Below are 26601 nucleotides of genomic sequence, written 5' to 3'. Positions count from 1 at the left end.
GTCCAATTCTGGGCACCACAATTTAAGATGTATGTTGACAAGCAGGAACATGTGCAGATGAGGGCGACCAAGATGATCAAGGGTCCGGAAACAGCCTTATGAGGAGCGCTGGGTATATTTAGCCTGGAAAAGAGGGGACTGAGAGGAGATATGATAGCCATCTTCAAATATCTGAAGGGAGGGAGCACGCTTGTTTTCTTCTCCTCTGGAGGGTAGGACTCAAACCAATGGCTTCAAAAAGGGAGACTCCAACTAAACATTTGGAAAAACTTTCTGATAGTAAGAGCTGTTCAGCAGTGGAACAGACTCCCACAAGAGGTGGTGGACTCCCCTGGCTTGGAGGTTTTTAAACAGAGGTTGGATGGCCATCTGTCATGGATGCTTTAGCGGAGATTCCAGCATTGCAGGGAATTTGATTAGATGATCCTTGGGGTCACCTCCAACTCTAAGATTCTATGATTCCATGACATAATTTCAGTTCAGCTTTTTGAATTTTGAATCTTGTTGAACTTTCATTTTAGAGGTTTAAATTACAAGGCTACACAAACAACAAAAAACACGACCCAACCATAAGTACTTGTAATCGTTCCCAATGAGATAAACAGAATTGTTTAAACACATGCTTAACTCATCCTATTGGAGTATATGGCTCTGAGGAAACCATCTCTCCCCTTCTTCAGATTGTCCTGAGAATGTTGCTATGTCAGGACACGCCATTGTTCCCATGAAGCACTGTGTCCCAAATTACAAAAGGAATGCCTCAAGCCACCATCAGAATGTAACTTCATGCCACTGATTAAATTTTAAAACCTTATAAAAAAAACCTGATTAATAGAAAAAAATGGGGGGGGGATCTTTGGCCCCCATGTGTTTGGTCCATGTCCACTCAAACATTCTTATAGATTGTGCCCCCTGAAGAACAAGTGGTTGTATGAGGGATTATTATTATGACCGGAATGTAATTGAAATTAATATGATTTTGGAATGTAGAAATATAGAAAATCATCAAATCTAGCATGCGGGGGCCACTTTATCTAAATTATATAATTTGGTATTTGAGTGATTGGTATTAATAATTGTATCATAAATTGGCATTGTTATAATGAGGCTATTATTGGACTGTAATTGAAAACTAATTAAAAAAAATATTTTTAAAAAAACTTAATCCAAATCTGGGCTGAATTATTTGGTGTAAAACTACCTAAAACCTTAAATGTGGGTGGATCCTGCTCCTAAATTTTAATTCTTGTTGATGAACTGAAAGCAATAATCTTAAACATGGCTAAATTCAGTACAGTTGCACTTTTTCTTTTCCATGCACTCCAGTTGAACTTTATCAATGCTGGATAAAATTGAAATTAGGAGAGATCCAGGGCAGGAGGATTTGCCTGAGGACCCTGCTCTCCACTCTTATCACTTACATTTCAGATTTCTCCCTTTGCTTCTCATTTGGGTGGTATCCTGCTTTGTTTGAAGCTGCCTTCCACTTGAGAGAGCCTTTGCACACCTTATGGGAGAAGCCGGCACATGGTAAAAATCCAGTGCAACCTGTGCCTGCAACCTGTGAATGGCAACATCTGTGAGAACACGTGGAAGGAAGCACAAATTGCCTTAGCAATTAGCAGTGGGGCCTGGTCCTTTACAATAAACAGAGCACCACCCTACCAACCTTAGTCTGCCCTCAGCTGCCTGTCTTTTTCCTTACAATGCAACTACCCGTCAGGTTCCTTCTCCTTAGTCTCAGCATTGTCTTTGTAGAACTCAGCACAGAGGATGGGGACAAAGCTAGAATTAGTTGAGCTCCCTGCTTTCCACCATTCTAGAGCCAACGGGCACCAGCCACCACTGCTGCACAGTGTGCATTTCTGTGGTGTAGCCAGCAGCGGTGTAAGCAGGGCGGCGCACTTGCTTTGCAGCCATGGGAGCGGGGCAAGCCAAGGCAGGGCATGCTGCGTGGAGCCTCTCCGCAGCCTCCCCCTCAGCTGTAGGGCGGCTGAGGCAGTGGACAGACCCAAGCCCCAGGCTGCCTGAAAAATCAGGGCGTGGCTCAGGCATGCTGCAGGCCCCCCCACCTCACCCAGCTATGCCTCTGGATTAGGCAGATTCATGGAGGAGAGGGCTGTCGAAGCCATAAAGGATGCACTCTGCCTGCAAAGTTGGAGGCAGCAATGCTTCTGGTTTCTGGAAATCACTTAAGGGGAGAGTGCTCTGCAGTGGCACCCTGGGTGCAGGAGTTATTTTTTCAAAAACACATATTTTTGCCATTTTGTCACCCCCCTCAGTGATGACACCCGGGACGGTCTGCATGCCACTGGGTGTAGGTGGGGCAGAAAGGAGATGCAACCAGCTCAAACAATATGCGCTGGAACAAGCAAGCACTTATACTTTGTAGCAATGTTTCTCAAACCTGGATCTTCAGCTGTTGTTGGACTACAACTCCCAACATCCCTGATCACTGATTGCGGTGATGGGAGTTGTAGTTCAACAACAGCTGGAGCCTCAAATTTTACTATAGATCCCCAAGCCAAACGGAGAACATAGATGATGCCTTCCTGGAACACATGGCCAAGCATGCAAAAGGAAGGGAGATAGTAGTAATGGGGGACTTCAATTACCCGGATATTTGTTGGATGTCAAACTCAGCCAAGAGCATAAGGTCAAACAGATTCCTCACTGGCCTTGCAGACAACTTCATTGTCCAGAAAGTGGGAGAAGCAACAAGAGGAACAGCCATTTTAGATCTGGTCCTAACCAATGTTGATGACCTGATTAGTGGGGTAGAAGTGGAAGGATCACTAGGCGTGAGTGATCATGCTCTTCTGAAGTTTACTATACAGCGGAATGGAGCAGCCAAGCATACTAGGACTCAATTTCTTGACTTTAAGAAAGCCGACTTCATAAAACTTAGGGAAGTGCTGGGTGAGATCCCCTGGACAGTAATACGAAAAGGAAAGGGAGTTCATGATGGCTGGGAGTTTGTTAAGAGGGAGATAGTAAAAGCACAACTTCAGGCAATACCAATGAGATGGAAACATGGAAGGTGCCTAAAGAAGCCAGGGTGGCTATCTAAAGAACTTTTAACTGAGTTAAGATTAAAAAAGGATGTGTACAAAAAATGGAAAAGGGGGGAAACCACCAAAGAGGAATTCAAACAAATAGCCAGCACGTGTAGACACAAAGTCAGAAAAGCTAAAACACAGAATGAACTCAGGCTTGCTAGAGAGGTTAAAAGCAACAAAAAAGGCTTTTATGGGTATGTTGGTAGCAAAAGGAAGAACAAAGAAACAGTGGGGTCACTCAGAGGAGAAGATGGTGAAATGCAAACAGGGGACACAGAAAGGGCTGAACTCCTCAATGCCTTCTTTGCCTCAGTCTTCTCCGATAAAGAAAACAATGCCCAACCTGAAGAATTTGGAGCAAATGATTCAGCAGAGGAAACACAGCCCAGAATAACTAAGGAGATAGTACAAGAATACTTGGCTAGTCTAGATGTATTCAAGTCTCCAGGGCCAGATGAACTGCATCCAAGAGTATTAAAAGAACTGGCAGATGTGATCTCAGAACCACTGGCAGTCATCTTTGAGAATTCCTGGAGAACAGGCGAAGTCCCGGCAGACTGGAGGAGGGCAAATGTTGTCCCTATTTTCAAAAAGGGGAAAAGAGAGGACCCCAATAATTACCGCCCAGTCAGTCTGACATCAATACCAGGGAAGATTCTGTAGCAGATCATTAAGCAAACAGTCTGTGAGCACCTAGAAAGGAATGCTGTGATCACCAATAGTCAGCATGGATTTCTGAAAAATAAGTCATGTCAGACTAACCTGATCTCATTTTTTGACAGAATTACAAGCCTGGTAGATGAAGGGAATGCAGTGGATGTAGCCTACCTTGATTTCAGCAAGGCATTTGACAAGGTGCCCCATGATATTCTTGTAAAGAAGCTGGTAAAATGCGGTCTTGACTATGCTACCACTCAGTGGATTTGTAACTGGCTGACTGACCGAACCCAAAGGGTGCTCATCAATGGTTCCTCTTCATCCTGGAGAAGAGTGACTAGCGGGGTGCCACAGGGTTCTGTCTTGGGCCTGGTCTTATTCAACATCTTTATCAACGACTTGGATGATGGACTCAAGGGCATCCTGATCAAATTTGCAGATGACACCAAACTGGGAGGGGTGGCTAACACCCCAGAGGACAGGATCACACTTCAAAATGACCTTGACAGATTAGAGAACTGGGCCAAAACAAACAAGATGAATTTTAACAGGGAGAAATGTAAAGTATTCCACTTGGGCAAAAAAAATGAGAGGCACAAATACAAGATGGGTGACACCTGGCTTGAGAGCAGTACATGTGAAAAGGATCTAGGAGTCTTGGTTGACCACAAACTTGACATGAGCCAACAGTGTGACGCGGCAGCTAAAAAAGCCAATGCAATTCTGGGCTGCATCAATAGGAGCATAGCATCTAGATCAAGGGAAGTAATAGTGCCACTGTATTCTGCTCTGGTCAGACCTCACCTGGAGTACTGTGTCCAGTTCTGGGCACCACAGTTCAAGAAGGACACTGACAAACTGGAACGTGTCCAGAGGAGGGCAACCAAAATGGTCAAAGGCCTGGAAACGATGCCTTATGAGGAACGGCTAAGGGAGCTGGGCATGATTAGCCTGGAGAAGAGGAGGTTAAGGGGTGATATGATAGCCATGTTCAAATATATAAAAGGATGTCACATAGAGGAGGGAGAAAGGTTGTTTTCTGCTGCTCCAGAGAAGCGGACACGGAGCAATGGATCCAAACTACAAGAAAGAAGATTCCACCTAAACATTCGGAAGAACTTCCTGACAGTAAGAGCTGTTTGACAGTGGAATTTGCTGCCAAAGAGTGTGGTGGAGTCTCCTTCTTTGGAGGTCTTTAAGCAGAGGCTTGACAACCATATGTCAGGAGTGCTCTGATGGTGTTTCCTGCTTGGCAGGGGGTTGGACTCGATGGCCCTTGTGGTCTCTTCCAACTCTATGATTCTATGATTCTATGAGAAACACTGCTTTATAGTATGGAATAGGTTCTTAATTATTTTAGCTAAGGACTATTTACTCTGACTGGCAATGGCTCTCCAAAGTCTCAGACAAGAATCTCTCCCAGTCCTGTTGTCCGATATTCTTTAAACTTAAGATGCCAGGGAATGAGCCTGGGTCCTTATACAAGCAAAACCTCTGAGTGACACCACCCTTACCAGACTGCAGTTCTTTTCTTCTTTACAGAGGTGCATAAATCAATTGGTTAACATTAAAACTTTTTTGATCAGTTCCTACTAGGGCTGGAACAGATTCTGTAGTTTGGCTTTCAGTTTATACAGGCACTTTGTCAGTGAAACCTCCATATCCTCAGAGTGAGATGCAAAGGGGAGGGAAGGACAAAGCAAGGCCTCAATCCAGGCACAATCTGAATATGGGCAGTTGCAATCTATTATTGATCTCCCGCTGAGCTGTTTTGATCTTTTTGCATGATTCAGACTAAAGAGCAGGACTAAGTCTGAGCTTGTTAAGGTGACAGAAAGGCTTGCAATTTGATAAGGCATCCAAGAATCAGTTTTCCACTTTGAACCCATATAGGTGGCCCAAAGAGAGAGAGATTCATTCTATCAATAAACCCAACATACTATAATGTTAAGATCTGACCTTGTAGTCTACACAACTCACCCTAACATGTAAAAGGTGTGGGATGCAAGCCACTAAATATTGACCACGTATGCTTCTTGAAAACTAACAAAAGGCTGAGCACCAATTCTTATAAATTCTCTGTTACAAGCCAATGGAACTTGCAAAGTAAGTATTATGTAGAATTGCACTGTATGGTGTAATCCTGAAATTTTATTTGTAATCTCACTGATTTAATGGCATTAGAATTGCATTTATGGCTTCCAAATTTGGATTGCTTTATTCCAAGAAGGAATAGCAAACATGATAATTCTCTCTTCAAACTTTCCAGTACTGCTAATTGTTTCCTTCTTAGCTCTTATAATATGCAATCAGGGCTACCTGTTTTGCTTTAAAGGTAAAGGGACCCCTGACCGTTAGGTCCAGGCGCAGACGATGCTGGGGTTGCGGCGCTCATCTTGCTTTACTGGCCGAGAGAGCCAAAGTTTGTTCGCAGACAGCTTCCAGGTCATGTGGCCAGCATGACTAAGCCACTTTCTGGTGAACCAGAGCAGCGCACGGAAATGCCGTTTACCTTCCCACCGGAGCGGTACCTATTTATCTACTTACACTGGGGTGCTTTCGAACTGCTAGGTTGGCAGGAGCAGGGACTGAGCAACAGGAGCTCACCCCGTCGCGGGGATTCGAACCACCGACCTTCTGATCGGCAAGCCCTAGGCTCTATGGTTTAACCCACAGCACCACCCGCGTCCCTCTGTTTTGCTTTGCTCAATGCCTTTTTACAATTCTTTAGCAGCATTTGTAGTAAAACACTCAGCTGGAGACAAGTGCTAGAGAAGAGCAAGATTTACTTAGAAATAGTGCAGACTGCATGCCTTTCACTCTCATTTGTGAGTTCCGCACTTTTGAAGTCTCTTGGATTGTCAAAGGAAAGAACATAAGGCCCTGCCTATAGTACAAACCTGATTCTGAATTGGAAACTAGAGCTGATCTCCCTTCACCACAGCAAAGTCACATGAATTCCAAGCAGAACCAATGATGGCCACAGTCTAGATCAGAAGATGCATATTGATGAAATATTCCTGTGTCAGTGGGGAATCTGTTTGTCTCCAACTCCCACCAGTCCCATCAGCCCTAGCCAACATGACCAATGGTCAGGGATGGTGGGAGGCTGTCCATTCATACAGTAGGGGAACCCTATCTGAGAAACATGTTGTACAGGAAAAAAAGAAAGGAGGAGCTGAAGCAAAAAAAAAAATTAGCAGTTTTTCCTGTGGTTTATGGACAGTAACAATATCATTACATTTTTTCTAGACAGTTCATCTCAAAGCTGTTTACCCCCTGAAATTAATCTCTAACACTAGTTCTAAAATATCACATTTTCTCCTCAACTCTCTCCTTGGAACATGAATTTTAAAACACAGTTAAAGACCACCATTAGTTGAATTCTCTACTTGCAGCCACATTAATAGGGAACATCTAAATTCAAGAGTAAAGAAATCACTTCCAGTTAATGTTGTCAGTGGTTATGTGCATAAATTTCAAGTTCTCCCAGCTGCAGGTTCATTGTGCTCTATTTTATAAATAAGGAATGGCACAGCTGACAGCAAAATTTCTATTAGCCTTAATATTTGTCTCTGCAACCCTCTTTTTTTTAAAGAGAAAATGCTTCTTTGAGGGTGATTTTGTTCATCTTTCAATGCAAATTAACTTGCCACAACATTATTGCCTCCTCCAATGACATATTTACGGTAATTAGATTGAAGAGAGAGAGAGCAAAAATTCCAAACAAACGTAACAAATTATGCTGGCCAGCAAAGGTGACAACAAAGAACTTCTACAGATTCCGAATGAGGCTGTTGGATTCTGTGTTAATAAATTATTTCCTCTGTTTCTTGGTTGCTCCATTAGTTTTACAAGGATTCATATGGTGGCATTCAAAACAACAGAACCAAATTCTGCCATGCCTATGCATCTGCTGGCAGCCAACTGAATTACAAGAGAGTAAATCAAGGTTGTACTATCTCTCCCCACTGCGACCCCACCCTCGCCAGTTTTAAATTGTTTTGCCTGAGGAAAGATGTAGAAGAGCTCCCCTTACCACAACCTTATCTGTAATATTTGAGCTGGTGGCCCCTTTCAACAGTGAAGAAAAAACAGTTACTAATTGTTCCCAGAGCTAAACCACTTAACATCCTGGCACACTGTTGTTTGTAACTTTGTAACAATAGGCGCTGTTCACCACTCCTGATTTTTCATTCTGTAATCAAGCGAGAATACTGATGAAACGCTAGTCATGCCACCCCCCACCACCATGGTATCAGTGTGGTGGCATGTGATGGTTCACGTGGGACGCTGCGTTTGATCCAAGAAAGCCCAGCCTCTGCTTGTTTTTCCTTTGTTCTGTCATCTAAAGGTGGAGAGGGAGACAAAGACAATATAAGCTCCTGACTGCTCTTTAGCAAAGACATGCAATTACAAACATTACACTGTGACATTTATTTCATTTCATTTTGCAAGATAAAAAAGATGAAAAAAACCATCAAGGAGATTATTTTGAAACCAAAAAACTAAAGAAAAAAGGGGGTTCCTTGCAAGTGAGTATTTTTTTAAAAAATATGTAAATTCTTGAAGGCAAGTATTAGCACATTAATTTAGGGCAATTTCCCCTTCCTCACAGCAATTTATTGGCACAAAGATCAGAAATGCGCACCCGTACACAGTGTTCGCATTACCCAGGGAAGATGGATTTTACTTTCCCTTCTCAAATCTAAATGTCTTGTTCACCTGTCTCAACTGTTGCTATCATAAATATATATATATGAAATGCAAGATTTAACAGATTTAACTGCAATCCTACACACACTTAGCTTGGAATAAGTCCTATTCAACAGAATGAAAAAAACTTACAACTAAATATACATACTGTAGGGCTGTACTGCTATAAGCTAAAGAGGAGGGCTTATTACAAGGGGTATTCACCAAGCTCAGGATTGAGTTCAGAGCCTGATTCAACTCTTTGGAAGACTTGCTCAGAATCACCTCCCCCCTCCCCCAGTTCAACTTTATATGGAAATACAGTAAAATCACGGCTATTAACTTTTTTTCTTTCTGGCAGAGTTTAATTAAATGTGCAGGCACAGTAACTGCTTCTAAGCAGAAGAATCCTGCCATATTTCAGAAGACGGCAAGTTTTCTGCAAGAGTAGCAACCTGCAGTTTGCTCTTTTTCTGGAGAGAGAACTCAAAGGGATTTGCTTCACTCCCTGTGGTTTTGTGGGAAATGATTTCATATCAAAGACTACATTCAATGTAGAAATTCTCCCAGGACAGTAGCCAGCAAAGGGTCAGAAGGAGGAGTACAAGGACTAGAGAGCTGAGATGATGCATGGGGGGCGGAGCTTCATGCTAGCATTATGGTCAATTTGTACCAAAAGTAACAGAAACTAAGTGCAAAACTGATTTGAAGTGTGGATAGGTGGGACAGAGGCAGAAGGACCTCAATGCAGGCAACGACCATTTTGTGTGAGGGTTCTGCTCCTGACCCATCACATTGGTGGAGCACACATAAGTCTGCGCCGTTCCACCTCTGTCCCGTTCTGCCCCATTTTCTGGGTTGGCAGTGACAAGCATGCATGTGATCACACATAAAATGGTCACTAGACAAGCAGAACTAGCAATGAGTTTTATTACTTTAACTTTCCTTCCTCAAAGCATTATGATTGAAAAGCCTATACTGTATAAGTTATTCCCTCTAGTTAGAAGCAAAACCTGTTGGTTACAGAAGAGCTCTTCCTTCCCCTCATCTCAGCCTGGCATCTTCCTCATATGGCAAACTGAGAAGATTTTTTACATTTTTGCAAACATGCTGTCTGCTGCATTTTTTAAAACACCTGAATTGCCAAAGTGCCCTGAACAGCCTTGCTTGGGGGTCTTGATTTGGGAATGGTCCAAATATTTTGTGTACCCCATAATGGCAATTTGCATTCCCATCATGGTGCTGGACTGGATGGAGAGTTTCAAATACAGTTTTTATTTCATTTCCTTTTTGCCACTGCTACCAAAATCAGGTGGGTGGGTATGCTGGGGTCTATAAAAATTTGCTTGCCTGCCCCAGGCAAGGGGGTTAGCCACCTTTGTGTTACTTGATGGGAGCCAATTATAATAGATAAATGTAAGTTGTAATTGGTGTGGCTGAGAGGTAAGGGCATGCTTGAGACTAACGTTGATTCTGGTGTGTAACTGTGATACACAGAAAAATGTAATTTCCCCCTTCTAACAATAAATGTTAGCTTTTTCTTTTTTAAAAAACCCCTACATTGACAGCTATGTAAAAGTGGGATTTATAATGATGTCTTCGTTAACAGTGAAATATATTTTATGTAACTGACTACTCAATCATTTGATACCTCTTTACATCCCACTCTTTCTTCAGAAAGCTCTCCATGTCTCCCATTTAGGCACCAATCAGGTCCACAGCGCCTTGGCTTCAACAATGCATAAAAGACAACTCACTGATTGATTAATGAGATTAATCAACCAGAATGTTAGCTCTATGGAAATTTCCTCTTTACTACCTATTGCATTTAATTTCTGTGAAGCTGGATTAAGACTTCTGACAAAAGGCGATTTTTACTGGAAGAACCCCACTGTGATCTAGCTGAGAGGTTAATTCTTTTTACATGCATGAAGCTGTCTACTCAAACTCTGCTATGTAAAATATAAATAAACAAAGAACCAACCTGTTCTTTAAGCTCAGCTAGTTGACTGGAAAGCTGCTTGACCAGGCTCATGGTGGACTCCAATCTCTCATGCAGGTTTCTGATTTCATTCTGTTCACTGTCACCTTCGTTGCTGACCAAGGACATGGCTCTCATCCGAGGGAACCAATCTAAATTCTTTTCCTACACACACACACAAGTAGAAAAATGTTAGTTGTGACTTAAATATAAAATGAGATGGGGTGGAGTGGAGTGGAGTGGAGTGGGGTGATAGTCTGAACGATTTCTCAAGGATTCATCCAACTCAGTGACTCTGACTGGAATTTATCTGTTCTCCTAGCCAACTGGTAGCTGCTTATCTGTAGGCAGTTCCTGTGAGATGACTCACATGACTGGTGCCTGCCCATGTTGTTGGCTCATTGAGATATTCTCCCAGCCACATGGCAGGTGCTGGTGGGTAGGCAGCTGCCATAGGCTTGTGAGAATGAAAAAGTGAAAGGTTTGCATCATACACACACTTGTCATTGGCTTAAGCTCCCTGTCCAATTTACACTTGGCAGCATAATGAACTGGTTTTCCGAGTGTGGGTTGGCCCAAGATGGATCTCAGCCTATTCTCTCCCTTCTTCCCAGCACCCCTTGCTCTAAAGACTCTCTTTACCTGACACCTCAAACACACACCCCATCACCATGGCAACCTCTATCTGCCCAGGCCCAAGAATTCCTCTCAGATGGGCCATCAGCACCTTTTGTCATGCTAATGCCCCTATCCCAAGTGTGGCCCTGGCTTGGAAAGGAAGCTTAGCCTGTATTTTTCCACTGTCCTGCAATCTTCACTTCAATACCCCAAATAATCAAAATTCTACAATTTATTAATTTCTAGGGTTTAGGGAGGGCCCCCCCAATCAATACTTTATTGGTTGCCCCACAGTTATCTCAATCTGATTTGGGAAGTGTTGCTACTTTGTTTTAATTGCATTTCCCTGTAGGTGGAAAGCAGATGGGAATCATAGAATCATAGAGTTGGAAGAGACCACAAGGGCCATCGAGTCCAACCCCCTGCCAAGCAGGAAACACCATCAGAGCACTCCTGACATATGGTTGTCAAGCCTCTGGGAAGTGAGGGGCAGAAGGGGGTTGTCAACCTGGGAAGGTAGTCCATCTAGAAGAAGGAAAACTCTGATGCTAAATTTCTGCTGCCTTCAGGAGAAGTCCCTAAGGCCTAATGGCGCCTTGTATGCCTCATTCTGGCAACTCCTGCATCCAAGTTGGTGCCAAACGGATTGCTCTACTTTCCTTTGGACTGCACCAGCGAGGCTGAGAGGGGGCGTTGTCATTGGGGCAGCCCAGGAACTCCATACACATTGCCCAAACTTATACCCCGGGGAGGTCACTTCAGTGCTGCTAATGCAGCATTTTGACATCACCCCTGGAGACGTCACTCCATTGTGTTTTGAGACAGGCAGATGCCAACAACAGCAAAAATGGTTTTGGAGAGGGCAGAAATGAGAGTGAATCACAGAATCCTAAAATCATCTGAGCTCAAAATATTTCAAAAACACTGGCTTAATGTGCAAAGTAGGCCAGGATGATAGGCTTATCAAGATTACAGCCTATCTTAGGTGGAAACTGCAGTAGTTATAAAGCATTTAAAAGTGTGCCACACGTTATGGATGCAAACTCAGCACATGTTGCATCACTTCAGATTGTTTCCCACGCCAAAATCTTAATGAATGCTTCATTTCTGGTGTTTCATATCCTCATTTTTCATGCTTGCATCTATGCTTTATGTATTTCAAAAGATTTTAAGTGAAACTGTACTCCCATATCCTCCAATATGACAAGGCAAGGCAAGGCAAGGCACCAGCTCTCCATTTGACATGCTGACAATTTCACATCCAACCAAAGCTTTTCAGGCACATGTCTGCATTTAAATTAGTTTGGCATAGAATAAGTAATCATCACAACAACTGGCAATTAACATAACTAAAATTATAAGATGTTAAAACAAAAATGATCCCAAACCAACATGTTAGCAGGTCCGGCAATGTTTTCTTAAAGTCAATTAAACCACTTTGCCAAACACCCTAGACAAGAAAAGTTATTATGGAAATAGGATTGTTCATTTATAATATCACACCTGCCAATAGTCCTGATTTCTCTAGGACATGACTGATTGACAGAAGTGGCCCCACTTCCTCCTCCGCTGCCTCTGCAAGGTCTCCACCGAGGCCTGGAAGCCCACCGAGGCTGCGGACATACATGCTTCAGGAAGCCAGGCCGCACTTCTGGAAGTACACTTCCAGTGCAGCACCGGCTTCCTTTTTTATTATTATTAAATTTATTGACCTTTTCCAAAAAACAAAATAAAACAATCTTTACAATCATTCTTAGTGTCATCTTATTTACATTGCGTAGAGTCACGCCTCGACTTCCTTCCTTCCCAGTTGCGGTTTTCTTAATATACATATTCTCTTACAGTTTCTTCTACATTTCTATACACGTCACAAGAGTTATGTTAACCCTGCTGTAGTTCTGAAACTTCTACAGTTGATTCCTATATATGTTACAAATTTACCCCATTCTTCTACGAACTTTGCCCCTTTTTGGTGTCAGATTTTATATGTCATTTTCGCTAATTCCGTATATTAAAAAAATTTAGCCTGCCATTCCATAACTGTTGGGATCTCCGGTGACTTCCATTTTTGGTCTACAAGAACCCTAGCTGCCACCACAGCGTATTGGAATAATGTATGATCCTCCTTTTTTATTTTGTCCCCTATTATCCCTAATAAGAATGTCTCTGTTTTTTTCGGGAAAGTGTACCTAAAAAGTTTCTTAAGTTCATTATATATTAGATCCCAAAATTTTTTCATTTCGTCACATACCCACCACGTATGGTAGAGATCCCCATCCTTACGTTTACATTTCCAACAGGCTTTGTTACCCATTTTGTACATTTTCGCCAATTTGACCACCGGTCAACATACCACCGGTACATCATTTTTTCCAGGTTTTCCCTTAAAGTGGAACATGCTATAAATTTCATCCCTTTGTTTCATAAATTTTCCCATTTATCGTATTCTATGTTGTAACCAAAATCAACTGCCCACTTTACCATCACTTCTTTTATTAACTCGCCCTTGGTATCCCATTCCAACAGGAAATTGTACATCTTGGATAAAAGTTTTGTTCCTCCTTCCAAAATTTCTATTTGGAATTTAGATTTTTTCTCACTAAATCCTAATTTTTTATCCTCATTCCATAATCCATTTACCCGATGGTATTGTAACCACCCTGTTAACCCATCTTTTAATTCCTCGTATGTTTTGATTTTCCATCCACTCTCCATTTTTACTAATATATCTTCATATGTTATTCTCTTTCCTTCCATATTCAGTTTTTTTGTTGTTAATATATCTATCGGTGATAGCCACCAGGGTGTGTTTCTTTCTAGTAAATTTTTATTTTTTCCCCAAACTTTATACAGGGCACCTCTAAAAATATGATTCATGAAACCTTTATGGACTTTCACCTTGTTATGCCACAAATAAGAATGCCATCCATATCTATTATTGTACCCTTCCAAGGCGGAGACCCTTCAGAAATCACAGGCGGGTGAAACCTGTGAACGTGGGATTCGGCAGGCACCTTTTGCGCCTCTCCTATGCCTCTCCTACTCGCGGGGAAACCCGTTTTCGGGGCTCCGGAGCGAAGTGGGGTGAGCAGCGCGGTGCTGTGAATCGACTGCTTTTTCCACGGAGTGAAGCCGCACAGCCGTTGCCGGAGAGCGCTGACTTTTTCCTGTGGACAATTGAACTCTAAAAGATACTACCCGTGAGTAGAACAAATTGGAAACTTTTAAAAGAAGAAAGATTCAATTCGGAATTGTAGTGGGGAGGCATAAACAGGAAGTCCGCCTTCCGCTTTTGTAAATAGAACAAAGCAAAGAGGCTGCAAGCTAGAGTCTTGGAAAGCCGATTGGAAAGGATTAATTTCAACCTCAAAAAATAGTAAATCCCCCCTCTGGGAAGCAGGAGAAAAGGGGGGGGTTTGGACTATATATACCTGCGAGAGAGAGGGAAGGAAGCTAAAATTCCACTGCTCAGAACCTGGGAACGGGCTGCAAATAGGACAATAAGGCTGTCGTATCTGAAATGCGCTCTGACTGCTAGCTGTCAAAGAGAGATACATTGTTTTTAACTGTTTCTAACTGTCCCCCTCTGACTTTAAAAGGGAGAAAAAAGTAACTGAAAATCGAAACTAAATTTCCTGCTTGAGTTATGTTTTAAAAGGAGTTATTTTGGATCAATACAAGTATGGATTGTAACTGTTTCCCCCAGAGGAAGTTTCTGAAACTGTTATAAGAGCTGGATCAGGGGAATTTTCCACTAGAAAGATAAAACTGCCTGACTGTGGGATTGACCTTGGACTTTCTGAGTGTTATGGCAGATGGGAAAGAAAAAGTAGATTTGTCACTCCCAGAAAAAACAACAAGATCTGGGAAGTCTTGGCAGCGAAGAGCGTCAGCATCTGGTCCTTCTGCCTCACCTGCAGCTGTACCAACACAACCCAAACCAAGAGGAATGTCATCAGAAGAAGCTTTAGCGATTGCATTGGGTAAGATAAATGAATCTTTGGAAAAACTTAGCAGGAAGTAGATGCGACAAATGTAAAAGTGGACGCGTCAAATGCGAAGGTGGACGCTGCAAATACCAAAATTGATATAAATACAGAAAGTATAAATAGTTTGGGACAAAAGGTGAATACCAACATAGAAGCCATACAGAAATTGATACAGGAATCTACTTCGACCCGTCAGATTGCAGAGGAAACTAAGGAAAAAGTTGCTGCTGTGGAAGTCAAGGTAACTCAATTGGAAACAAAGAGAGTCCCAGATATACAGAGACAAGTTGAGGACCATAAGTTGATTCTTTCTATGATTGAGCTTAAGGAAAAACAGACGAACTTGAGGATCAGAGCTGTACCTGAATTGGAGAAGGATAGTTTGATAGAATTTCTTATGCAGGAATTTGCAGAGTTTTGGAATCTGGATTTGGAACAAGAAGGAGTGAAAATCGTAAGTGCCTTTAGGCTTGGAAGAGGAGGGAAGAAGAATAGAGTAAGAGACTGTTTGATTACCCTCTGATCTAAAGAAGAGAGAGTCAAAATTTTGGGTTGGCACTTTCAGAAGACCTTGGAAATATTGCAGTCAAGTGTGGAAATATTCAAAGATATCCCGAAATACCTTTTGGACCTTAGGTCCAATAATGGAGATTTGGTTGCTCTGCTGAGAAGGAACAGAATCATCTTCAGGTGGGAATTTCCCCAAGGCCTATCCTTCAGCTTTAAAGGAAGGAAAATAAAAATAAGATCAGTTGAGGACAAAGAAAAATTTCTGAGCAACCACGAAGAGGATCTACAGAAGGGACTTGGAAAAGAACCAGGAGCATCGGACAGAAGATCACCAGATAAAGGACTAGAGCAAAGAGTGCTGGACAGAAGATCACCTATAGTGGACATAGCAAAGCTATCTTTTGGACTGGACTGCCCAGCGAAAGGGATACTAACACCACTGACAGAACAAGAGCAAGCACTGGGCGCAGTTGGAGGAGAATTAAAGTAACTATATCATGGCACTGCAAATATTAAGCTGGAATGTTAATGGGATGCGGAGAGCGGCGTGGTGCTGAGAGTTCGACTGCTTCCCCTTCTGAGTGAAGCCGCATGCCATGGACGGAGAGCGCTAACTTCTTCCTTTGAACATTTGGATCAAAAGTAACGACCCGTGAGTAACACGGTAATTGGACTTAAAAGGGAAATTTATTTCTGGGAATTCGGCACGATCGGGCAAGGTGTTTAAAAGGAAGTCTGCCTACCCGCCTTGTAAACATCGTAAAGCAAGGATTTTATTACTAAGGTTGTGAGAATACCTTTCTTTTTGTGGAAAAAAGCAATTAACTTTATATTGGGCCAATTTAAGTGACTGCGCTGGAGGATAAGAGCTAACATTGAGAACGGAATTCACCCCTCCCCCAAAACCCGGGAGCGATCGGGGAAAGAGCCTGCGGAAGAGGTTTATAGATTTTGACAGCTGTCAAATTAGCTGTCAAAGTTGGGGGGGGAAAGGAGAACTTTGTCTCTGCTGTCTTTGCTGGTTACATTTGATACAATTTGGTAACAAATTGTTAAAAATAAAGAAGAAAAGGTTAACTTGTCTTTTGGGTGGCAATTGGAAGACATTAAGTAACTAGAATCCCTCTAGAGGGGGTTCAGGACATTACAAAAATGGCTGTAAGTGGAAAAATACTGGCTGAATTGGAAAAGACCTTCCTTCTCTTGGGAAAACTACAGGAGCAGACAAATGTTTTGACTGTGAATGTAATAACAATGAAGGGAACAGTAAATAAAGTTGCTGAGCCTGGAAAGGATATGATTCAAGCTCCTGCAGATGAACAGGGAAGTGTTGTTGCTGATTCAAAAATCCTTACAGCCAAACAGGAGAAGGAATCTGAGTCATTTGAGGAGGCGTTTAAAGAGGAACATGAGAAAGAAGGAGGCGCTGTGATGCTGCAGACGACTAAAGAGAGCCAGAGGCCTGTCAAGTTGGACATAAAGGAAAATAAGAACATGACGATGAAAATCTGGTTGGAAGTGAAGAATGGAAATTGGAGAGATTTCCTCTTATGGGGATCTGAAGACATATGGAATACAAATATGGCCAATGTAGAATTTGGAGCCTTTGGGACATTTGGACTTATGAGAAGTAAGAAACAAGATTTTGGCTCCATTGTTAAATATGGAGGTCTGGCTGGAAGAAATATAGACCTTATTGGAACAGAGCGTCTTCGAGATTCGGAATTTAAAATAAAGGACTATCAAGAAAACCGGCAGAGAGAAATTGAGAGAGGGTTAAGTGCCTCGGATGTGAGATCGCCAGGCTGATTTCGGATGGACTGATGGACTTTGGTTGGGGATCGAAACCGGGAAAGGGGGTGGTAGGGCTTCGGGAATCCAAAGGGTGTATAAATATATTCTGTTTTAATTAAGTTGGTTTTGCCACTAACATAAAAATGGTGATTTTGGGGAGGGATTTGGGGCCGACCTTAGCAAAAGATTGTTAAGAATAAGTGTTGGTGTATAAAGACTGAGATTTTTAAGTTAAAATAGGTTAATTAAATTGATGGGGGGAATTTAGGAAAAGTATTTTAAGAATAAGTTTTGAAATATAAAGATTGAGGTTTAGAAGTTAAAATTGATTAAGTAAATTGAATTAGAGGAAACAAGGTAAAGTGGGGGGACAAAAATTGCTGAGCTAAAAATTGGAATTGGAATACAAGAAGGGCAGGTGTGGGGAAGTCAAGGAAATTGGGCATGGAATGTAATTAAGGTAAACTTTTTCAACTGTTGTTTTTTCTTTTTCTTTTCTTTCTTCTTTCTTTTTTCCCTCTCTTTTCTGTTTTTCTTTTATATTTTTTTGAAAATTTTAATAAACATAATTTTTTTAAAAAAAGAATGTTAATGTGATGAACTCCCCTGAAAAAAGACGAAGAGTCTTTCATGTATTAAAAAAAGAACAATTGGACCTGATTTGTTTACAAGAAACACATGTGATAAGGCTACATAGGAAAATATTGACAAATAAAAGATTGGGACATGAATTCATTTCATCAAAGTTAAAAAAAAGAGGAGTAGTACTTTACGCAAAGGAGAGCCTATCACCGAAATTTCTTTTTAAAGATGACCAAGGAAGATTTGTGGCAATTGAAATTCAATCACAAGGAGAGAAATTTTTGATAGGCATTTACGCACCAAATGAGGGAAAATCGGAATTTTTCAAGAAGTTACATGAGACTCTGATGGACTATATGGACTATAATATTATTTTGATGGGGGATATGAATGGAGTGGTGTCTACAAATATGGACAAGGCACAGAGACAGGTAGTCACTAAGGATGGTAGACTACCAAAGACTTTCTTTGATATGACTGACAATATGGATTTAGTTGACATTTGGAGAATAAAAAACCCTCTGGGAAGAGAGGGAACCTTCTTCTCTGAGGCCAAAATGACATGGACAAGAATTGACCAAATTTGGGTAACTAGAGGGCTGGCCCCAAAGACTAAAAAGGTGGAAATATGCCCTAAAACCTGCTCCGACCATAATGCTGTAAAGATGGAATTGAAACTAACACCAACTGGTTCCTTCAGATGGAGGATGAATGACACATTGTTTAGGAATGAAGAAGTGACTAAGAAGGCCCAAAAAACTCTGAGAGACTATTTTGAGATAAATATGAACACCACTGTAGAAAAAAGAGTAATTTGGGACGCAAGCAAAGTGGTTATGAGAGGATTTTTGATACAACAGAATGCGATTCAAAAGAGAGTCCAAAATGAGAAAAAAGATAAGATTTTGGAGAAAATAAAGGAAGGAGAGAAGAAACTGAGAGTGAAACCAAAGTCGCAGGAGATGCTGAAAGAGATAAAGTTACACCAAGTACAATATATGAAAATGATGAACCAGGAAATAGAATGGAAAATTAAACAGATGAGACAAAAGACATTTGAATCGGCAAATAAATGTGGAAAACTGCTGGCTTGGCAAATGAAAAAAAGACAAAAACTCAACACTATTACAAATTTGGAAGTAGAAGGAAAAAATATACAGAATCCAGTGGAGATTAGAAAGTGTTTTCAGAGGTATTTTAAACAAGTATATACACAGGAAACCCAGAAACAAATGGACATTGATCGTTTCTTGAAAACAAATGGATTACAAAAAATCTCTCAAGAAAATAAGCTAATGTTGGATTACAAAATAACGGAGCAAGAGGTAGAAGGGGCCATCCAGAATATGCAATTGGGTAAATCTCCAGGACCGGATGGTTTGACTTCAAGATACTATAGATCCCTGAAAGAATGGGTAATACAGCCATTAAAGGAAGTTTGTAATGGAATATTGGAAGGGAAAAGGGCACCAGAGTCATGGATGGAAGCTTATATTACACTTATACCGAAAATAGAGTCTGAGAAGACACAGCTTAAGAATTACCGCCCCATATCTTTGCTTAATGTGGATTACAAAATTTTTGCAGACATTTTGGCTAAAAGATTAAAAAAGGTATTAGTAGAAGAAATTCATAAAGATCAAGCTGGTTTTCTCCTGGGCAGACACTTGTCTGACAACATGAGGAACATAATTAACATTCTAGAAAAGTTACAAGTGAATATTAATACTAAAGCAGTTTTGATATTTGTGGATGCGGAGAAAGCCTTTGACAATATTTCTTGGAGTTTTATGAAGAAGAATTTACAGGGGATGGGGGTTGGTCAAGGTTTTGAAAATGGTATAGGTGCAATTTATTCAGAACAAAAGGCTAAATTAATTGTGAACAATATAGTGACGGAAGAATTTAAGATAGAGAAAGGAACACGACAAGGTTGCCCAATCTCTCCATTGCTTTTTATATCGGTCCTGGAGGTTCTTTTAAACATGATTAGAAGGGACCAAACAGTTAAAGGTATACAAGTTGGAGCTAAACAGTACAAACTGAAAGCATTTGCTGATGATTTGGTATTGACATTACAGGGGTCAACATGACTGCTAAGAATGTGAATTTATTTAAGGATAACTATGAAAAATGTTGGATGGAAGTGAAAAAGGATTTAGAAATATGGTCAAACCTGAAGCTATCATTGCTAGGCCGAATTGCTGCGATAAAAATGAATGTATTGCCAAGGATGCTGTTTTTGTTTCAAACATTGCAAATTTTGGATAAAATGGAGTGTTTCAAGAAGTGGCAGAGAGATATCTCTAGATTTGTCTGGCAGGGCAAGAAGCCTCGAATAAAATTTAAGATATTAACTGATGCTAAAGAAAGAGGTGGATTTGCCCTGCCAGACTTAAAACTTTATTATGAATCAGCCGCTTTTTGCTGGCTGAGAGAATGGATGCTTCTTGAGAACACTGACGTGCTGGATCTAGAAGGCTTTAACAATGTTTTTGGGTGGCATGCATATTTGTGGTATGATAAGGTCAAAGCACATAAAGCGTTTAAAAACCATATTGTCAGAAAAGCACTGTTTAATGTTTGGATAAGATATAAGGACTTGCTTGAAAATAAAACCCCAAGGTGGTTGTCACCAATGGAAGCGAAGGCTCAGAAAAAGCTCAATATGGAGGCCAAATGGCCGAAATATTGGGAAATTTTGGAACAAGAGGGAGACAGATTAAAACTGCAGAGTTTTGAAAAATTAAAAAATAGAGTGCGAGATTGGCTTCATTATTACCAGATAATGGAGGCATATAACTTGGACAAAAAAATTGGCTTCCAGGTGGAAAAATCAAAATTGGAAACAGAACTGCTAGATCCTAAAATTAAGAACTTGTCAAGAATGTATAACTTGCTGTTGAAATGGAATACTCAGGATGAAACGGTGAAATCTGCTATGATTAAATGGGCACAAGATGTTGGACATAATATTATGATGGCTGACTGGGAACAGTTATGGACCACAGGTATGAAGTTCACGGCATGCAATGCCTTAAGAGAGAATATAATGAAAATGATCTACAGGTGGTACATGACACCAGTCAAGCTTGCAAAAATCTACCATTTGCCCGATAATAAATGTTGGAAATGTAAAGAGACTAAAGGTACATTCTTTCACCTTTGGTGGACATGCCCAAGGATTAAGACTTTCTGGGAGATGATCTATAATGAAATGAAAAAGGTATTTAAATATACCTTTCTGAAGAAACCAGAGGCCTTTCTCCTGGGCATGGTCGGCCAATTGGTGCCAAAGAAGGATAGAACTTTCTTTATGTATGCTACAACAGCAGCAAGAATACTTATTGCAAAGTACTGGAAGACACAGGATCTACCCACCCGGGAAGAATGGCAGATGAAGGTGATGGACTACATGGAACTGGCGGAAATGACTGGCAGAATCCGAGACCAGGGAGAAGAGTCGGTGGAGGATGATTGGAAGAAATTTAAAGACTATTTACAGAAACATTGTAAAATTAATGAATGCTAGAAGGATGTTGGAATGATGTTATGTGGCTTTAGCAGAAATGATACAAAGGATTTGGGAAAAACTGACTGTTAATTGGTGAAAGGAGGGAAAGTAAAGCTACATTATACTAAGATAACAGGACTAAAATTTGAAAAGATGGAAAGGATTTGCTGAAATAGACAATCGAACTAGAATACAAAAAAGGGAGGTGTGAGGAGGTCAAGGAAATAAGCTAATGAAAGATAAGTAATGGGAAGATTTGTTGTATTTTTCTTTGTTTTTTTTTTTGTTTAATGGATTTTATTTTTCTGTGTTTTTTTGTATCTCATCCTTTTTTCTTTACTTATTGTGATGTGTTGTATTGTTTTTTGTTTAAAATGATGTTTTTTACTTTTTCTTCTTGTAACCCTTAAAACTTTAATAAATATTTTTTTAAAAAAATAAAATATTATTCTACCCTTCCAAATCCAACAAGTTCGTGTTTTCCAAGATGATCCATTCCTTAATCCAACATAAACAGGATGCTTCATAATATAGTTTCAAATTTGGTACTGAAAACCCTCCTTTTTCCTTCCAGTCTGTTAATAATTGAAATTTGATCCTTGGTCTCTTCTTGCCAAATAAATCTTGATAGGGTTTTTTGCCAATCCTTAAACTGAGATGACCCCTTAATCACAGGGATCGTTTGAAAGAGAAATAACATCTTTGGAAGAATATTCATTTTAATCTCTGCCATTCTCCCGGTCCAGGACAGCTTTAATCTATTCCATATATCCAGATCTCTTTTAATTTCTTTCCATATTGAGGTGTAATTATCACTAATTAAATTAATATTTTTCATTGTTAACCAGATCCCTAGGTATTTTACTTTTTTTGCTACTTTAATTCCACATTTCTGTTCTAATTGCTCTATCGCATTCCTCTCCAGATTTTTAACCATCATTTTAGTCTTTATTTTATTTGTAGTCTTTGATATGAAATGTGGAAAATTAATTTTTTAAAATGGATTAAAAAATAATAATAAATAAAATAGGACTAACAACGGTGGCATTGATGGAGACAGTAGCGCCAAATTGGGCCCCAAATTATGGGTGCCCAGCACGTGTGCGCCACATCACATGATGTCATGACGTGACTTCACATTGATGCACGCACATGCTTTGGCACCATGGAGGTGACTAAGCACTTTATGAGAGGGAGCGGGGAGCATGGCCAAATAAAACTGCCCATTGCTTCTGATTTGTGGTGCTATTAATGGAAAATGAGCAAGCAGAAGGCACTTTCCTTTTCACTGCTAGGACTGGGTCTATCCTCATCTGCATTTTGGAGGAGCAAAGAATGAGGAGGGGGAAAAGAAAGATTTTTTTTGGTATCTTTTGTGGTCTTGCTGATGTGCTGGACGGTCCCTCTGCATTCCTGCCTCAAGTCCCTTCATCTCAACTTACTTCTTCGGGAGAAGGTGGCAATTATCGCCAAGTAAATGTGCGTAGGAATGGGGCTATGCCGGAGCCAATGCAGCCACTACTGCTGCCGGCCCAGCCACTCTCTAGCCTGCAATTGGCGCAAGTGGTGCTGCAGCTGCCACCGGCTAGGCTGGTCCCTGGCATCCCTGCTCCCACAGCCTCACCTGCTTTTCCAACTACAAAGTTGCCAGAGTTCCCCCAACCTGGCAAGCAGCTTACACGTTTCAGAGCAGGTCCCCATCCCAGCTGCTGAGCTCTCTGCACCATTGTGATGATGTCAACACTTTTCTTACAGCTGCCCATTCGTGGCAAGGTGAAGGAGGCCAGGACACATCGCACAGGCTTTCCATCAATGCTGCAGGATCCAGGCAAGGGAAAAGGAAGGAAGCGGTGGCCTGGGAGACTCAGTGGAGGGAATGTCCTATATGCACAGAGCAGCAGAATCTGGTATCCTCAAATTATTTCTGATGCAGACCATGAAGCTGGGCTGAAGAATCCATCCACCACTTTTAAAAAGCTTTTAAAAACCATGTGCTTCTCTTTAAACTGGACTTATGTTTAGTACAGCATTCCCACTCAAACAATATATTCCACAACATAGCTCATTCCAGGGAGAGTATCAAATAAAACCCAGCAATCTACTGCCAACATTTTAAGTCATTAAACTTCCAAAATTGGTTTTTCATACTCAAAGCATGGAGTACATAGAGGCCTTTGTGCCTGTGTTAATATTTTAAGGGCTCAACTCCAGAGATCCCACCATTAGCACTAATGAAAAGTACATTAGTGCAGGGGTCAGCAAACTTTTTCAGCAGGGGGCCAGTCCACTATCCCTCAGACCTTGGGGAGGCAGACTATTTTTTTTGGGGGGGAATGAATTCCTATGCCCCACAAATAACCCAGAGATTCATTTTAAATGAAAGGACACATTCTACTCATGTAAAAACACACTGATTCCCGGACCATCCACAGGCCAGATTTAGAAGGCGATTGGGCCAGATTCGGCCCCTGGGCTTTAGTTTGCCTCCCCGTGCATTAGTGCATTGCACCAGTAATTTCCAGCTGCGGGCACTAGAGATACACTTAATGAATTACTACTGTTAGTTCACATTGAAATAATGAAAGAAATGGTGGGTGAAGTGAGGAAGAATAAAAGCCCAGTGCTTCCTTCAATAATGTAAAAGTGCTACTAAACAATACTAAAATTGATTCACATTTGTGACCAAAATCTGCAGGTGATAAAATGGCAGGGGAAGCCATTTAGCCAAATATTCTCCAGGGAATGATACAAGTTTCAAAATTATGCTAGATTTGCCCCCAATATTATTTTTTGTCTTAATCCAGTGCTGGTGTTTAATCTTTTTCTGTTCACCACTTGCATGTTTTAAAGCGATCCATAAAAAATATGCTTGTGAAGATGTTGCCCATTGGTGAAGGTCTTAGATACAGCTAGGTTAGGAACCTAGGACACTGCCTTCTTCCTGATCAGATAATTTGTCCAGGCAGCTCAGTACTGTATACTCTTGACTGATTTGTAGTGACTCTCCAGGGTCTCAGGCATAAAGGGATCTTTTCCATCACCTGCAGCCTGCAGTCCTCTTAACAGGAGATGCCAGGCACCGTAACCAGGCAACTTTTGCATGCAAAGTATGGGCTCAATCACTATGCTAAGGCCCCTTAAGTCAAGTTAAGAATTGACAAATCAAGCAATAAAAGATCAAGTTGATGTACATGAGTCTAACTGCATCCGTGTGCACCAAGTCTAACGCAGTTTCTTACCCTTCAAGGCTTTTACAGATCTCTCGGGGGGGGGGGCTGAAACGCAAGGAGAAAGAAAGGGCTGACCTTTACAACTACAATTTATCTGCATGAAGTGTGTCAGAAAAACAGCAGCTGTATCTTGGGAGTTCCCAAGTCTCCTACCTCCAAATAGCTGCATCCTTGGGACAATGAGGCTTGCACACAGAGTGACTTCAAAATGTCTGGACAGCTTTCACAGGCTACCAAACTCAGTTTCATGCTGTTGTCATTTTTGCACATCATACTATTGGAATAGTTCTATGCATTGCAGAAGTGGAGACCTCTATTCTTTCTTTGTACTGTTGCTTGGCAGTGGGCATTTTCTCTTTTATGAAACATCAGCCAGTGATTCAGGACAAAAAAAAAGGAGACTTACAAACTAGATAAGCATACTGAGTATGAGAGTGCAGGAGCCTGAGGGTAACTGTGAACTTTGCCTTCATATTTTCATTATGCCCAGTGCTGGGCCTTTGCCTTGGGTTACTGCAAATGCATTTAAATACCTTTGTAACAATACAGTTGGCGGCTTCTCACAGTTCTTGTGGTTGTTGTTGTTTATTCAATGTATATACAGATATATATTATCTGAAGATCCAAGGGCAGTGTACAACAATAAAAAATAATTTACATATCATAATAATGAAATCCAATAAAACTATCACAGGAAAAATTAATAATAACCGTCTGTCCCCCCACATTAAAAGGCCTGGGTAAAGAGGACGTTTTGCACTTGGTGCCTAAAATATGTAATGATGGTGCTAGGCAAGCAACACCTGAAAGGCCCACCTCTCTGAAGTAAGACTTATATAAAAGTGACTCACCACAATCATTTGAGCCACATAACTTTCGGGACCAGTGTATTCTGTTGGGTCTTTCACTCTGACCAGAACTATGAAGTATAAATAGTGCCACATGTTGTGTTCTGCCTTTATGTGCTCCTCAAAGGAAACTGTCTTATTATCAAATTTGTCTCGCTCAAGCCCTGCAAAAAAGGAGACACACACCAAAAATATTTCATTAGCTCCATCATCTTGTCAACACTTGTCTTAATTACAAGTTCTTTTAAAAAAACTACCACACACACACACACACACACAGTGTAAAAGCAGAGTCTTCAAGACCAACAATTTCATTAAGGCATATATCAGATATGATATTTATTTCTAGTATTTCTTTCCCGTCTTTGCAAAAAGAAAAAAGAAAAGGCTCCAGATGATGTACAATAAGAAAGAAATCTAAAATAAAGGGGATGGAAATGAAGATAAAATCTACCAGGCTGCCCAAATGCTCACTATCCAATTTCTCAGAGGAATAGCTTCTATAACAATAGATGATGACGAACAAGTGATGATGTTGAGTTTCAGAACTTAGGTTGGTGACCTGGGAAACAGCAAATGTTTTATGATCCGAATGAAAATCCCTTTGAATTTCAGCCAGGATTATAAATGTTTGGATCTTTGCCAAATATCCCCTTTCCCTTCGTCCTCATCCCCTGAAACTTACCTTTCAGCAACAATGATTTTGTGAAAGTGGGAGCTGTGTGCTGGGCCTTCACCAATAGAGGGCTGCTAAGTATTTGAAATGAGCCAGAACTTTCAAAGATTTCATATAACTCTTAATAAGAATTCTCTGAAAATGCTGGAAAGAACAAGCCAATTCAGAAACAAGATGGGGAAAGTTTGCCCATCTCTAGGAAGACTCAAGCACTCCACTTTTTCGCTTCCACAGTAAAAAGGTAAAGGGACCCCTGACCATTAGGTCCAGTTGTGACCGACTCTGGGGTTGCGGCGCTCATCTCGCTTTATTGGCCGAGGGAGCCGGCGTACAGCTTCCGGGTTATGTGGCCAGCATGACTAAGCCACTTTCTGGCGAACCAGAGCAGGGCATGGAAACGCCGTTTACCTTCCCACCAGAGCGGTACCTATTTATCTACTTGCACTTT

The 26601-nt window shown here is 41.0% G+C and overlaps 1 protein-coding gene across 8 annotated transcripts in view; it reads right to left on the bottom strand.

Annotated features, from left to right (window-relative positions):
• Nucleotides 1-7959: 7959 nt before the first annotated feature.
• ITPR2 (inositol 1,4,5-trisphosphate receptor type 2) overlaps nt 7960-26601 on the bottom strand; it is a 311529-nt gene continuing 292887 nt past the window's right edge. For 7 of the 8 annotated variants that reach the window (XM_053405136.1, XM_053405139.1, XM_053405138.1 and 4 more), the window contains 3 exons: nt 25481-25641; nt 10396-10557; nt 7960-8064 (listed from right to left, as the gene is read on the bottom strand). In XM_053405136.1, coding sequence (XP_053261111.1) covers nt 7975-8064; nt 10396-10557; nt 25481-25641 — 413 coding nt within the window. In that variant the 3' untranslated portion in view covers nt 7960-7974. Of the gene's footprint in view, nt 8065-10395; nt 10558-25479; nt 25642-26601 lie in introns of those variants that run through there. The other variant, XM_053405142.1, reaches the window with a different exon arrangement.

This window comes from Podarcis raffonei, chromosome 10, assembly GCF_027172205.1.
Source record: "Podarcis raffonei isolate rPodRaf1 chromosome 10, rPodRaf1.pri, whole genome shotgun sequence".
NCBI lineage: Eukaryota > Metazoa > Chordata > Lepidosauria > Squamata > Lacertidae > Podarcis > Podarcis raffonei.
The sequence above is the reverse complement of the archived record's forward strand: the minus strand, read 5'-3'. Positions and strand labels throughout refer to the sequence as shown.